Below are 16,877 nucleotides of genomic sequence, written 5' to 3'. Positions count from 1 at the left end.
ACCCCTGATGCTGGAGGCGTCATAAAATTCAGCCCTAAGTGTTGGCAGGATATTCAATCATAGAGGAGGAGGGTTTGGCATCACAACAAAGCCCAATCCCGTTCTCAAATGATGTACACACAGGAGTTTCCAGAAGGTATGGCAACTAGGAGTTGGAAGTCTGGCTGATTTCCCCTTTCTTAGCTAGATTGTTGTAATACAGGCAGCATAATAGGAAAAATGTGCAAAAGAAATAAAACAAGATTGATAGCAGAGAGAGTGACACAGAAAATTAAAAAGTCAGAATAGAGGGAAAGTTTTTTTTGTCTGCAATCTATCATATTATAATACATTGTATAAGATATGGCATAATCCTCCTGTCATCATAAAATAATTTTTCTTCTGACTCACACAAGGAACAGCATGAAAAATCTTCTGGTTTGTATTAAAGAACCTTTAGAAAAGGTGCTTTACATCATTACATCAGCATATATGGCATACCTTGGTTAACAATTGGCAATTTCAGTGGTATACTAATAATGCCCACCAGATCCTCAGTTGGCACCAGGGAACGAAGTATTGCTCGGATTCGAATAGCTTCACCTTTGCCTGCTTGGATTAGCTGATACAATAGTTAAATAGCAGTTCACATGTAACAAAAAGAATATCCATTCAAAATGCAAAAGTGTTCCTGTATTACATCAGACTGAGGACTTTCAAATGTAATATACTACTACCACCTTCCACAGATCTCAAAGGTATTAAATTATATTAAACATGGATACTTTAACATTAATTCAACCCTCAATAAACTTTCAATGAACTCACTAAATATATTTCTAAAAGGTAATTACTTACATGCATCTCTGGAGCACATCGGCCCAGAAGATCAATCAGAGCAGAATAGAAGGACATGATAGAATTACCCATGTGCACAATTTCTTCATCCTCTTCTTCACTACTGTTAAATAAGAGTTCATTTTAAATAACCATTTAGGGTACATTTACACCATAACTGTAATGCTGGTGTAAACTGTTTTTTCTTCATTTTAATGCTGCAATTACAGTGTAAACATAGCATGAATCTAGTTTCAGAGCCTAATTGTGCACCAGAGCAAAGTGAACTGAAATTCCATGGAAGAGGGAGTCTCACCACACTTCACGTTATGCCTACACATGATTTACACTAAAGGTTTAATGCTGGTGCAAAATGATTTGGTTTTACACCAATGCTAGGTTTGTGGGTGCAAACACATTATTCGAGATAGTGAATTAGGATGAACTTAACAGCAAATAAGGCAGCTTCATGATAGCCAACTATGCTTCTGCAACAAAATCATGATTCCTGTATCATGAATGCTACCCTTTTTCAAGGCGTTAACTTTAAACATTACATAAATAGATGGAAAATTCTGCAGGGCCTGCTAACCTCAGCATTTGAATTCCCAATCTACATTCCTGATGTGCAAGATTCAATGCCCGGAAAGCAAATTCAAAACTAATCTCTGGAAAAGCTTTTACTACGTAGGGAGGTGAGGGTGTGGGTGGTGGCGGCAGTGGTAACGTGAAATGTCACACAAGCATAGTTCCACCTGCAAACATTACACATTAACAGCACCAGAAATTATAGCACAAGGTCAGTTCACCATTCTACAGGTACATACAACACCCGAAGAACAGGTCCCAAGACTATATTATCTGATCCTATAAGAATTCCAAAATGATTTGTTTTGTTGGATTCAGAAGCATTTAGCATACTGATGAAAGTTAAGTACAATAATATCATCAGTTGATTTCATTTGCTTCAATGTATATTTGTTTCTAAAAAGTAAACAAATTTTCTTGGCTCTGGTGCCAGCTTTAGGTCCTGCCAGGGGGTTTCCCTTGAGCACTTGGAAGTGGCCAGAGGCGTAAAATCCAAGCAATCCCGAGGCTATACAGGCATGCACTGCTTGTCTAACACTGGGAAATCAGCATGGTCAGAGCTGATGATTAAGATGACCATCACATATTATAGTCAGTATAATCCAGCAATAAAAGTGTGGACTATTAACCCTGAAGACATCACATGCTGTACAAGCATGGTTCATAGCAGATACTGCCTAAGGAAACTGTCTTTTGTAGACCATAGTAAAGAAAGTTGGGAAAGGACCCAATCCCACCTCATTGTTATGGTACTGGATTAGTAATCCAGAAATTGTGAGTAATCCCATTGTGGCAAAGATTGCAAGTGAATTCATTAATCCTGGGAATTTATGGGCTAGCCCCAGAAAACAATTACCATGGAAGCTGCCAGGCTGTTGTAAAAAATCTATTTGCTAACTAATATCCTTTAGGAGTAAGGGTTCTGCCACCGTACCTGGTTTAGCATACATGCCACTATAATCTCATGATCTGGCCCTGCTTTTTAAATGGGGGGGGGCCGCAGGAAAGGAGTGGGGGAAGTCAAAGACAGACAAAGAGCCCAGCAAGACCAGGGATGTGAAGATCTTGCTGAATTTAACAAGTGGACCTCATTATCATTTTTTCCCCCCATTTTCTGCCTGGCAGCCAGCCAAATTGACAGGCTGACTGGGTGCTGGGTAGGAAGATTAATGACAGGAGATCACAGTTTAGGACCCTTGGCAACGGCTACACTTGGCAGAGCTTCCTTGGGGGATGGGAGAAGTATGCCTGCTCCTCCTGTAAAAGGCACTTACCTTATGGAGCTGGCAGCTCCCTTTTCCCTTTCATTGCAATGCTTCCTGACCCCTGGGAAATCCACACAACTGTTAAATTTACTCTGAGAGCCTGATTTAAATATGTTAATGAAGAGTCCTACCTCTCCATATCCAGTTTTTTTTTTCAGTTTTAACTTCCTACCCAACACATTCCCTCCCTGACCTATCCCCACCCATGTGGGCAGGTTAATAACATGGCTGACTCCTAATGCTCTCAAGGTAGCTAGGAATGGGCAATACGTACTTCCTTGAAATTGTCATTCATACCTCAGGAACAACATTTTGAAAGTTCTAATGGCTTGGAATTCGTGGAACTATTGACGGTGAGCCTGTTAGCACTCATCATTACAGTGCAAAAATGAGCAACATCTGGCAGCCACACCTGAGAATTTAAAAGCAGAAATCCAGAAGTTGCTGTCAGTGATACCCTGCTCCTCCACAGGATGCTCTGTTGCAGTCTTTGCAGATGCAATCAACACACAGTCTGTGATTTGACGTGAACTTTAACTTTTCACGCCATTTTCACTGTTAAAAAGCATTAACAGTATCAAGCCTTGTTGAATGAGATGTAACTGAATTTTCAATGAGTAACTAAAACATAATTACAGACACACAACCTCTCTGGCCCAGAAAAGTTAATTTTACAAATATGGAGTGTCACTCCCTCAGAATAGTATTTTAAAAATTCCATTTTTTTTTAAATAACAAAGATTGATTTTTTTAAAGTTTGTTTATGATATTTCAACTTCTACTTTAATCCCATGTGTATGTCCCAATCTTTATCTTGCTTTTCTTAAAATGATTGAAAAGTGAATTATAATCATTACTTTTCATTCCTAGTTGCTGTCTGAGAACTCTTCAAATTTGATTGGCTGATCAGCCTGCTGGATGACTTCACTAATGCTGGATGTCACAGATGACAGTGGATTCAAAGTTATGTTGAAGTACAGGATATTGACGTTGTAGACCCCATTAAATCTTTGTGAATAGCTTACTTCAAGGTCAGCGGAGAGCAGCATCCCTTCACTGCTGACCACAGGATCTGGGCCAATATGTTAACAAAAACTTTGAAGCTGGAGAAATTTTATCCAAACAGGCAGCATGTACATAATTCCTTTATGTTGTTTAACCTGGAACAGCAACATGTTACAAAAGGAAATGTTAACTTACCCATGTTTCCCTGCTTCAATAGGAGGGAGGTCTTGGCATGGATCTTCTGAGATTTGAATAGCATCTTTCATTGCTGCTAACAAGCCATGTCCTTCTTCACCTCTTAGAGCAGGCCCAAAGCACTCTGGATGACGTATCAACAACTTCACAACAACACTTGCATTTTCTTCGACACTTTCACCTTGAAGAAAAGTAGGATTAATTTTTACACAATGAATTCAATAGGACATAAATTCCTGATCTGGACAAGTAAAAGGGAGCTACATCTGTTTTAGACTGACAGCTATTCTTGTCTGAATGTAGCATCACATAATATGATGAAAACTGACCTGGAGAAGTTGCTGGACCCTGAATTAACATGCAAAGTTCTCTGTCACGTTGACTCCCTTAAACAGACTTTTATCCATCCGATGGCTTCTTCTGCTGCCGGTTTCCTGCTCCTCTGAGTGTTTAAGATATCGAGGGGGAAAGTCCCCAAAAATGAGTGTAGAGATTGTGATGTGTATTTACCCATACCTGTTCAATGTGATGCAGGATGCACGCTAATTTTGTACTGTCTTCTGATTAACATGATTGCTAACCTCATTGTTGACTGGCTGTATGCCCCACTTGGGGGTTGCAAATCATCAAAAGTTAGCACCAGTTAAAGCCTGCACTACTTGAAACCAGCACACACTTCTTAAAGGGGATGTGTATTATGGTTGCAGCAGGTGCTGGAAGTCATTCTACAACTGATTCTGATCTGGAAAAGACAGAAGAATGGCAAAACAGGGGAATGCTGAACTAGAGGCCTTGGCAGAGGAGATGCAAAGGAGGAGAGATGTCCTATATCCGCAGAGAGCCATAGGTCCTCCAGACACATGCTCAGAAGGCAATGGGAGCAACTAGCCATACAGATCAATGACAGGAGTCAAGCCTCGAAGACCTGGATGTTGTGCTGGAAGATATTCAATGATCTCGCACAAATGGTCAATGTCAGTGAATACATCTTCAAATGCCATATTCTACCAATTTCATCACTAGACTCAGCTACTGCTCAAATCATCACACGCCCAACACTCACTTATCAACAATCTCTATCAAGCACAGTGCAGACCTAACATTTATAGCTTCACTTCACCCTCACACATTTAGCATTGCTGCAAGTCTCACACCCATCCCTCACAGCTTGCATACACTGCCAGCTAGTCAATCGTGACAGCCACATAAGCCAAGCAGATTGCACAACACTGATACACGTCCCCCTCTCTCTTGCAGGACAAGGTGGCGCACAACTGGAGATAGCAGGAGCTAACCAGAAGGAAACAGGCACGCCTGCATGTCCTAACCCCCATGGAGGAGAAGGTGTTGACCATTATTGGTATAGTGTTGAGGTCATGACCAGTGAATAGGCTGAAAAACCATCAAAGATGATGGTATCCTCCTACCTAATCCTCTTTCTCACATCCCACTTACCCCCGCATCCCGCACTTGATTTCACACTTACAGCCCCCAGCTCAGATACTGACACTGCACATAATATAGAAGATGACATATGGGCGAGATCAGAGACATTGGCCATGAGAGAAGAATAGTACAGCTCGCCAGAGCTTGAGGTCACACATGAATTCTGGTGCAGAGGACTCAGATGAGCACTCTGATGGGGTAGTGAACAGAAGAAGGCTGACGGGTATACACCACAAAATGCTTGCTATATTCGGAGGACTGCCAGAAAGTTTATGGCCAATGTTAAGGACATAGAGGAGTCCAGCACCAACTTTGCACAGGGATTATTGCAGAGCTTGGAGCCCATCCTTTCAAGCATAGCAGCGGTGGCCAACTTCATCCGAACACTTGTGGACCCAACCAAGATGCAATGTCTGATGGCCAATGTCTCAGCTTTCACTGCAGCAAATGCAGCTTCCACCAGAATTCTGACTGCTGTAGTGGGATCTCAGACTGAAGTCATGCAAGTTGAGTCTGCTGCCATCAAGGCTGTGGATCACAGTGTGCAAAGGAGCTTGCAGAGTGTCACAGCCGTCCAGCAATCTATCCTCCATGAGATTACTAGGGTTGCTGAGGCGCCACCCTGGGGAAGTGGCAGTGACTCCGTGGGGCATGAACCTGTTGCCCTCTCTCTGGAAGGCAGCATTCATCCTTTCACCACTGCCACTCTGCTAGCGCCCTTGCAGTTACCTGTCAGCTAGCCAGCCCAGACTGCCACTGTCCATGCAGAGATGGTGCAGTCCAAAGCCAGGCCTTCTAGAACCAGAGGTGCTCAAGTTCATCCTTCAAGGCCATCTGCACTCTCCCCTAGTGAAAATCAGCAGCCTTCCACAGCCATGCTGTAGCCACCGGGGTAGCACTGCATAGGAGCACTAAGACAGGCAAAGGCACACGGAAGACATGCACAAAGGAAATGCCCAAGGGTGATTAGTTGACTTTTGTATGCAATATGTAATGATTTGATTTTTAAAATTTATTTTGGAACGTTTATTTTTAATGGCTTTTATTTTTGTATTGTGGTCACGTGGATGCACTGATAATCAGCGATAGAGGGAAGGAAAGGTGTGGGACTGTTGGTGAACGGGGAATTGGGGTTGCTGTTACTGGTATTACACACACATTAGTTATTTACGGACTGCCCAGCCAGAAAGGGCTGTTTAGATTGTCTTCTCTCTTGCTCCTCCTCCTCGTGCTCCTGTTCCTCAACTGCTCGCCATATACCTGGTGGCAAGAGCAGTGCCCTCATGATGGCTAGATTGTGCAGCATACAGCAGACCACCATGAATCTTGACATCCACTCTGTAATTACTATGGGGCTCCTCCAGAGCTAATCTAGGCAGTGGAAGCGTTGTTTTAGCACACCAGTGATCCACTCTATCACATTTCAAGTGGCAGCATGGCTTTCATCATGTGCACATGGGTTGCGCACTGAAGTCATCAGGCACGTCATCAGAGGATAGCCCTTGTCATCCAATAGCCACTTTTTTGTTTATGACGGTGGCTCAAATGTAGCTGGCACAGCAGACTGCCACAGAATGAGTGCATGACTGCTGCCAGGATACCAAGTATTGACCTGCTTGATTCTCTGCCTATGGTCACACACCAGCTGGATGTTGAAGAAATTGAATCCCTTTTGGTTCCAAACTAAGGCAGAGTTGACATCGATACCTGCAAAGCAACATGCATACGTGCACTGGTACCCTGCATCATGGGGAAGCCTACAATTCTCACTCCATCTTCTGCTCTCTGGCAACAGCAAATGAAATGTAGCCAGATGTCTTTGAATAGAGAGTATCAATGATCTCCCTTACGGGATGGCAAACATCTCCAGCTCCAGCTTAGAAGGAGTCTGATGCATAAAAGTTCATCATCACGGTCACCTTCACAGCCACTGGCAATGTGATCCTTGTCCTGCATTGAGGTTGCAGTTGTGGTTACAGCAGATGGCAGATTGCAATGAGATACGCTTATTGAAGTGTAGAAGTTTCACATACTGTTCCTCACTGAACTTCATTCGGAGAATGGCTCCCTGAACACCCTGGGTAGGTATGGTCTCCTGTCAGAGCCCTTCTCCACCTCCTCCCTCATCCAGCAACTTATCCTGCTCTGCATGCCCTCTGCTCATTCTGTAAGTCATGCTCTATTCCAAGGGGGCTGCCGACAATTGCACCCATGTCTGGAAGCAACTGGTTTAGGCAGAAGATTGAAGACTGCAAAAAACCCTTCAACAACTGCCACACCACACCCTGTTGACTGTTGCAAATATAGAAAGCACCAAAACTTGTAGAATTGAAGCAGCAGCTAGAAGAAATCAACTAGCAATTAACTTGTAATTAGACGATCCCTGTAAACAGCACTGGTGGAGAGGCAGTGACCAGCGGGGGTCTTCCTGCTGGTGAATACATGTTCAGCCATGCATGATTGAGAAGGGGCATTAGCTCGAGTATTGAGCTCCAAAATGGCAGCACTGGCAGCAAACCACCATTGCACACAGATTGGCATCATGATCTGCCTTCTCTGCATACTTTGCATACTTCCAGTGGGTGTTCACTGTGTGTGTATTAATGCCCTCACCAATATGGCATCCAGCAAGTCTCACCCCAGAAGTCTGCACGTACATCTCAGGCGCCATCTTGGAGCTCAAATGGCATCTGTAGCATCCAAACAACGGGTGCTACTGATCCACATTTATCCCTTTTGCTGGTGATGTCAAGAGATTTTACTCTGAAATAGCACTGCTTGGTGAAGGGAGCAGATTTATTTTACAATGTTGGCAATCGTAGTGGAAAAACATGTGGAGGGCCTGCTATTCCCAGAACAACTGACCATAACTTTGCAAATTCAAGTTCCATTGTGCAACCAGTCACAGAAGTCAAGGGGAGAACACAATTTTTCTTAACCTGGTCCTGCCCCAAATTCTGCCTCTGCCTGTTATAATCCAGAAAGCCAGGCGGTGAAGGATAGAACTGGAGCCAATCTTTACACACTTGTATGTTTATTTACAGAGTTACACATTGCAAGATACACCTCCAAACCCAATAACCACAGTTTTAGTCTGCGTCTATTTATTGGGATTCAAGTGAATCACCAATTAAGCGTACCACCTGCATACAATTAAACACAAATATACAATTAACACTGCCCACCAGTGTAGTGTCCCGGTGTCCCATAAAAGATTACAGATTTTCAGGGGCAACTGCAAATTTTCCTGCCTTGGCCTTTAGGCTTTCCTGTCTAACCCAAAATTCTACTGCTCATATCTTACCTAATCCCAGGCCCCCTTACCCATCACTTCCGTCCTTGATCTACATTGGCTCCCAGCCCCCAACAATTCAAATTCACATCCTTATGTATAAATTGCTCGAGGACCTTGCCAATTCCTATCTTTGTAAAATTTCTCAGCCCTACAACCCTCAGTGAAGGAACGGCTACCTATTTCCAAGTCAGGATTGTGGGTGTGTGACTTGGAGAGGAACTTGCAGATGTTGGTGTTCCTATGCGCTTGCTGCCCTCGTTCTTCTAGGCAGTAGAAGTTGTAGGTTTGGAAGGTGCTGTTGAAGGAGCCTTGGCAAGTTGTTGTAGTGCACCTTGTAGATAGTATCCACTGCTGCTACTGTGCATCAGTGGTGCAGTGGTTGAATATTTAAGCTAGTGAATGGGATGCCAATTAAGCAGGCTGCTTTTTCTTGGATCGTGTTGAACTTCATGAGTGTTGTTGGAGCTTGACTCATCCAGGCAAGTGGACAGTATTCCATCACACTCCTGATTTGTGCCTTGTAGATGGTGGACAGGCTTTGTGGAGTCAGGAAGTGAATTACTCACCTCAGAATTCTCAGTCTCTGACCTGCTCTTGTAGCCACTGTATTTATATGGCTGGTCCAGTTCAATTTCCAGTCAATGGTAACCCCAGAATGTTGATCGTGGGGGAATCAGCAATGGTAATGCCATTGAATGTCAAGGGGTGATAGTGAGATTCTCACTTGCATGGCATGAATGTTATGCCACTTATCAGCCCGAGCCTGAATGTTGTCCAGGTCTCACTGCATATGCACAGGCACTGCTTCAGTATCTGAGGAGTTGTGAATGGTGCTGATCATTGTGCAATCATCAGCGAATATCTCCACATCTAATCTTCTGATGGAGGGAAGATCATTGATGAAGCAGCTGAAAATGGTTGGGCCAAGGACACTACCCTGAGGAACGCCTGCAGTGATGTTTCGGAACTGAAATGACTGGCATCCAACAACCACAACCATCTTCCTTTGTGCTAGGTACGACTCCAACCAGTGGAGAGTTTCCCCCTGATTCCCAGGGCTCCTTGATGCCACATTTGGTCAAATACTACCTTGATGTCAAGGACAGTCATTCTCACCTCACCTCGAGTTCAGCTTTTTTGTCCATGTTGGGGGAACTGTAATGAGGTCAGGAGCCAAGTGGCCCTGGCAGAGCCCAAACTGAGCAAAGGCACTTGATAGCACTGTCGACAACAGCTTCCGTCACTTTTGCTAATGATTGGGAGGAGACTGATGGGGCGGTAACTGGCTGGATTGGATTTGTCCTGCTTTTTATGGATAAGACTTTTGTGGGCAATTCTCCACATTGCCGGATAGATGCCAGAGTTGTAGCTGTACTAGAACAGCTTGGCTAGGGGTGCAGCTAGTTCTGGAGCAAGTCTTCAGTACTATTGCCAGGATGTTGTCAGGGCCCAAAGGCATTGCCGTATCCAGTGCCTTCAGTCATTTCTTGATATCATGTGGAGTGAATCAAATTGGCTGAAGAATGGTATCTGTGATTCTGGGGACATCAGGAGTAGGCTGAGATGAACCATCCACTCGGCACTTCTGGCTGAAGATGGTCACAAATGCTTCAGCTTTATCTTTTGCATTGATGTGCTGGGCTCCCCAATCATTGAGGATGGGGATATTTGTGGAGCCTCCTCCTCTTGTTAGTTGTTTAATTGTCCACCACCATTCATGACTGGATGTGGCAGCAGCTTTGATCTAATCTATCGGTTGTGGGATTGCTTAGCTCCATCTATTGCATGCTGCTTACGCTGTTTAGCATGCATGTAGTCCTGTGTTGTAGCTTCATCAGGTTGGCACCTCATTTTTGCTCTGCTGCTCTCCTCGTTGAACCAGGGTTGGTTCCCTGGCTTGATGGTAATGGTAGAGTGAGGGAAATGCTGGGCTATGAGGTTACAGATGGTGGTTGAATACAATTCTGCTGCTGCTGATGGTTCACAGCACCTCATGGATGCCCAGTTGTGAGCTGCTAGATCTGTTCTGAACCTATACCATTTAGCACGGTGGTAGTGCCACACAATACAACGGAGGGTATCCTCAATGTGAAGAAAGGCGGCACAGTGGCGCAGTGGTTAGCACTGCAGCCTCACAGCTCCAGCCACCCGGGTTTAATTCTGGGTACTGCCTGTGTGGAGTTTGCAAGTTCTCCCTGTGACCGCGTGGGTTTCTGCTGGGTGCTCCTGTTTCCTCCCACTGCCAAAGACTTGCAGGTTGATAGGTAAATTGGCCATTGTAAATTGCCCCTAGTTTAGGCAGGTGGTAGGAGAATTGTGGGAATATAGGATTAGTATAAATGGGTGGTTGATGGTCAGCACAGAATCGGTGGGCTGAAGGGCCTGTTTCAGTGCTGTATCTCTCTCTGACTCTAAGGGCCTCATCTTCACAAAAACTGTGCGGTGGTCACTCATACCAAAACTGTCATGGACAGATGCACCTGTGGCAGGTAGATTGGTGAGAATAATGTCTGGTAGGTTTTTCCCTCTTGTTGGTTCACTCATCATTTGTTGCAAGCCCAGTCTGGCAGATATATCCTTCAGGACTCAATCTGCTTGGTCAATAGTGGTGCTATCGAGCCACTCTTGTGATGGACATTGAAGTCCCCCACCCAGAGTACACTCTGTGCCCTTGCCACCCTCAATGCTTCTTCCAAGTGGTGTATAACATGGAGGAGTGGTGATTTATCAGCTGAGGCATGGAGGGGCGGGGGTGTGATAGGTGGAAATCAGCAGGAGGTTTCCTTGCCCATGTTTGACCAGATGCCATGAGATTCATGGGGTCCAGAGTCAATGTTGAGGACTCCCACGGCAACACCCTCCCAGCTGTATACAACTGTGCTGCTGCTGGTGGGGCAGGACTTACCCAGGGATGGTGATGGTGGTGTCTGGGATATTGGATGTAAGGTCTGTGATTATGACTATGTCAGGCTGTTGCTTGATTAGTCTGTGGGACAGCTCTCCCAATTTTCTCACAAGTTCGCAGATGTTAGTAAGGAGGACTTTGCAGGGCTGGGTGTGCCGTTGTCGTTTCCAGTTTCTAAGTTAATGCCAGGTGGTCTGTCCGGTTTTATTCCTTTGTGACTTTTCTTCAATGGTTTGGTACAACTGAGTGGCTTTCCAAGCCATTTCAGAGAGCAGTTAAGAGTCAACCACAATATGAAAGCAAAATACTGCAGATGATGGAAATCTGAAATAAAAACAAGAAATGCTGGAAATACTCAGCAGGGCTTGCAGCATCTGTGGAGAGAGAAGCAGAGTTAACGTTTCAGGTCAGTGACCCTTCATCAGAACTGGTAAATATTAGAAATGTAACAGGTTTTAAGCAAGTGGGGTGGGGCAAGAGATAACAAAAGAGATGTTTATAGGACAAGGTCACAGAGAATACCTGACCAAAAGGTCATGCAGCAAAGGCAAACGGTATCTTTGGTGAAAGACGAAGCATTAGTACAGAGAGGGTGTTAATTGATAGAAAACTGAACAGCCCTGGCCCCAAGCACAAACTTGAAAAAACCAATGGGTAGGCACAGTAGAAACAAACTAAACATACTAAAATAAAATAAACACATAAAAAAGAAAAAAGATAAAATGACTAAAAATAAAAATAAAAATAAAAAGGGGGTCCATCATGCTCTGAAATGACTGAACTCAATGTTCAATCCGGCAGGCTGTAGTGTGCCTAATTGGTAAATGTGATGCTGTTCCTCGAGCTTGCGTTGATGTTCACTGGAACACTGCAGCAATCCCAGGGTAGAGATGTGAGCATAAGAGCAGGGGGGTGTGTTGAAATGGCCAGCAACCGGAAACTCAGGGTCATGCTTTTGGACTGAGCAGAGGTGTTTCGCAAAGCGGTCACCCAGTCTGCGTTTGGTATCCCCAATGTAGAGGAGACCACATTGTGAGCAACGAATACAGTATACTAAATTGAAAGAAGTACAAGTAAATCGCTGCTTCACCTGAAAGGCGTGTTTGGGGCCTTGGATAGTGAGGAGAGAGGAGATAAATGGGCAGGTATTACACCTCCTGCGATCCCAGGGGAAGGTGCCATGGGAAGGGGACGAGGTGGTGGGGGCAATGGAGAAGTGGACCAGGGTGTCACAGAAGGAATGATCCCTTCGGAATGCTGACAGGGGAGGGGAGGGGAGGGGAAGATGCGTTTGGTAGTGGCATCACACTGGAGGTGGCGGAAATGATGGAGGATGATCCTTTGGATGTGGAAGCTGGTGGGGTGGAAAGTGAGGACAAAGGGAACCCTGTCACGGTTCTGGGAGGGAGGGGAAGGGGTGAGGGTAGAGGTGCAGGAAATGGGCCAGACACGGTTGAGGGCCCTATCAACCACAATGGGGGGGGAATCCTCGGTCGAGGAAAAAGGAAGCCATATCAGAAGCGCTGTCATGGAAGGTAGCATCATCAGAGCAGATTTGTTGGAGACGGAGAAACTGGGAGAATAGAACGGAGTCCTTACAGGAGAAAGGGTGTGAAGAAGTGTAGTCGAGGTAGCTGTGGGAGTCGGTGGGCTTATAATGAATATTAGTAGACAGCCTATCCCCAGAGACGGAGACAGAAAAGTCCGGGAAGGGAAGTGTCGGAGATGGACCTGGTAAAGGTGGGAGAAGGGTGGAAATTAGAAGCAAAGTTGATAAGGTTTTCAAGTTCTGGGCAGGAGCACGAAACGGCACCGATACAGTCATCAATGTATCAGAAAAAGAGTTGGGGGAGGGGGCCCGAGTAGGACTGAACAAGGAATGTTCGACATATTCCGCAAAAAGCCAGGCATAACTAGGACCCATATGGGTACTCATAGCAATACCTTTTACTTGAAGGAAGTGAGTGGAGTTGAAGGAGAAGTTGTTCAATATGAGAACAAGTTCAGCCAGGCGGAGGAGGGTGGGGGTGGATGGGGACTGGTTGGGCCTCTGTTCAAGGAAGAAGCGGACAGCCCTCGAACCATCCTGGTGGGGGATGGAGGTGTAGAGAGATTGGATGTCCATACTGAAGAGGAGGCGGTTGGGGCCAGGAAATTGGAAATTGTCAAAATGATGTAAGGCATCAGAAGAGTCACGGATGTAGGTGGGAAGAGACTGGACCAGGGGAGAAAAGATAGAGTCAAGAAAGGAAGAAATAAGTTCAGTGGGGCAGGAACAGGATGAAACAATGGGTCTGCCGGGACAGTTCTGTTTGTGGATTTTAGGAAGGAGGTAGAAGCCGGCTATCCGGGGTTGCGGGACTATGAGGTTGGAAGCTGTAGAGGGAAGTTCTCCAGAGGAGATGAGGTCAGTGACAGTCCTGTGGACAGTAGCTTGATGTTTAGTGGTGGGATCATGGTCCAGGGGGAAGTAGGAAGAAGTGTCTGAGAGTTGGCGCTGAGCCTCTGCAAGGTAGAGGTCGGTACGTCAGACAACAACAGCACTACCCTTGTCAGCAGGTTTGATCACAATGTCGGGGTTAGACCTGAGAGAACGGAGTGCGACAAGTTCAGAGGGGGACAGGTTAGAGTTAGCGAGGGGGGCAGAGAAATTGAGATGGCCGATGTCTCGCCGACAGTTTTCAATGAAAAGAGCAAGATCGGGTAAGAGGACAGAGGGAGGGGTCCAGGTAGAGGGAGAATGCTGGAGGCGGGTGAATGGGTCCACTGGTCTGGGGGAGGACTCCTAGTCAAAGATGTACCAATATCAGCAATCCACATTCTCTCATGAGTGCCTTTGGCTCTCCTTGCCTATTGATGGTACATTGTTTTGAGGAGCAGCCTCACCATTAAATGTAAACAGGGGAGAGTGATGCCTGGAGAGCCACAACTATGGGTGACCATTTTCTTAAATGTCAGAGAAACATGAGTGAGAGAGAAAGAAAAAGAGAGAAACAGAGGGGAAGGTGATAAAGACAAAGAGTAAAATAGCAAAATAATGTTACAAAACAAATCCATGCCTTTTCATAAATTTTAGCAATGATTTCCATGACTTTTAACATTTTACCATGATTAATCCAAACTTTTCTCAAAATTTCCCATACAGCCCTAATAATAAATCAAGACATCAAACCTACCATTAACAAACACTGCAAATCGTAAGAAAAGCAGATAACGTTCCCCTTCAATAGGATTCCAACCAATATCAGGATAACCCTTAGCCACTAGCATGGGGCAGCTCTGTAAGCCACAGCCAGCCAGATAGGTCACAACCTGTCAAATGCAAACATTAGTTTTTGTCATTCATATCTTTTTTTAATTACCCATCCATTTTAATTACGTCATTTAGAAATGAGATTTTAATATACTTTTCTACCTTATATAGTCACAATTCGTCAGCCAACTATTTGTGCCAAAACAGTGAAATTATTCTTCATGTTACCTCTTTAGCAAAGTCCTTGAGTATGATTTTCCTTACTTACATGTCTACACATTTGTTCAGTTTATTCACATTTGAACTTAAAATGGCATGACTAAAGCACTAACTGAGGTTCATAGGGAAGAAATAGATGCTATGCTTCATGAGTGAAGTTAAATCAGTGAACAAATAAATTATTTCATACTAATTTAAAGAAAAGTAGTTGTACATTCATGCTAATTTCATAACCATTTTAATATTCTTCCCAGGAAAAATGACAGGGAAAAAAAATCAAAGATCTGAATAATTAATATCTGTCCACAAATGTTATAGCAGTTACTATATTTTAAATTCTCTAGATAAATGTGGCAGTTTGATCTAAAAATACATTCTTCGCATGAGTAATATTTTCATTTGTTGAAAATCAGCACTTGCCTGCTCTAAAATACTGCCTCAAATGGATATAATGCAGGGGAAATGTTTTATTTGTTTGCTCTTGAGCAGCAGTGTCTGCACCTGACTGTGGATGAACAGGCTGCAACCATATAAATTTCTGACAAATGACTTTCATAGGGCTTTGCTTATAGATTTCCAATAACAGCACCTGGTACAGCTCAGAGTTCAACAGCTCCCATAAACACTTGATCCTACTAATTTTAGAACTGCTGTTTTAGGTGGTATTAATCTTAAATTCAGACTGGTATTGTCAAGATCGGCTTGCTGCAGAATGTTTTTAGTGTGTTCCGCTTAGTGATGGAGGCAGCAGTGATTCCATGTGTTCCTCCACCCTGCTAGGGCTTATTGGAGGGAGAAAAGAAAGAAAGATTTGCAGTTATATAGCTACTTTCACGATCTCAGGACATCCCAATGTGCTTTACAGCCAATTAAGTACTTTTGAAATGTAGTCACTTTTGGAATGCAGACAAGAGCACACAATTGTAAGTCCCCTTTACAGCTGCGGAAGTCATTTATCTGATCGTTCTTGGGCCATTCACCACTTCAGAATATGAATGCCATCCCCTAGCTTTCCCTGATTCCACACCTACTTCATGCACCTGGAACAAAAATAGAAGCCTCAAAGTCGAATCAGAACCCCTCTTCTATCCCTGCATCATCATCCTTCATACCCACACTTAATTTCCCTAGTCCTCCATTTACTGTTTGGCACAACTTGGCCCTCTTACCAGCTCCCTTCAACATAGATTGCAGTAGTTCTTAAGAAGCTGCTAGCATCCCAGCCATGGCACAACAGAATGGATTATAGGATTGGAACAGAGTGTAGATTAAATAAATAGGCAAATGAACAATGCCAGTGTTTGGGAAGAGATTGTCTCAAGAAAAAAAAATGTCCGAATTCTAATGGACTAAAACAGTGGCTAGTTAAGTGTTCGTTAATTTTTCAAAGCTTTAGTTGGCTTCTTACTCACCGGTGTATAGACTGAAATGACAAAACAACCAGACATTCGGTTCTGTTCCTGAAGGGTGCAATAGTGCATCATCATTTGCACTCATCCCATGCCTGCTTAATTTTAATGAGGCCCAACAGTAATTTAATTGTTGAGATTGTGCCATGGGTACAGTGCATAGGACAAAACCAGGAAAAAAAAATTAGATCCTCATATTAGATGCATTACCTTATCTAAATCAGGTTCCTGTAAGTCCAGAGCAAGCTCATTGTTATCCATTACAGAGGCAGCTGCCACATCCAGAGGAGTCGAACCTCGCATGCTGGGTGATGCTACATCCAGAGAATAAATAAGTTTACTGTGATATAAACTCTCCCACTAACATCAAACAAAACAAACTAAAGCAGCCTCTGACCCGACATAAGCGTCTCTCTAAGACAGTATAATTCACACAGGGAAACATATTTGCATTTCGATCATTCATACAATAGAGGGCAGC

At 44.1% G+C, this 16,877-nt stretch overlaps 1 protein-coding gene across 1 annotated transcript in view; it reads right to left on the bottom strand.

Moving 5' to 3' along the window:
- Window positions 1-16,877, bottom strand: part of ryr3 (ryanodine receptor 3) — a 423,842-nt gene that overhangs the window by 212,780 nt on the left and 194,185 nt on the right. Inside the window, exons 44-48 of the mRNA XM_068038163.1 lie at window positions 16,607-16,710; window positions 14,692-14,827; window positions 3,870-4,050; window positions 838-940; window positions 481-601 (exon numbers count right to left, since the gene is read on the bottom strand). Of these exons, the coding sequence (XP_067894264.1) occupies window positions 481-601; window positions 838-940; window positions 3,870-4,050; window positions 14,692-14,827; window positions 16,607-16,710 (645 nt within the window). The remainder of the gene's footprint in view (window positions 1-480; window positions 602-837; window positions 941-3,869; window positions 4,051-14,691; window positions 14,828-16,606; window positions 16,711-16,877) is intronic.

This window comes from Heterodontus francisci, chromosome 9 (genome assembly GCF_036365525.1).
Source record: "Heterodontus francisci isolate sHetFra1 chromosome 9, sHetFra1.hap1, whole genome shotgun sequence".
Lineage (NCBI taxonomy): Eukaryota > Metazoa > Chordata > Chondrichthyes > Heterodontiformes > Heterodontidae > Heterodontus > Heterodontus francisci.
The sequence above is the reverse complement of the archived record's forward strand: the minus strand, read 5'-3'. Positions and strand labels throughout refer to the sequence as shown.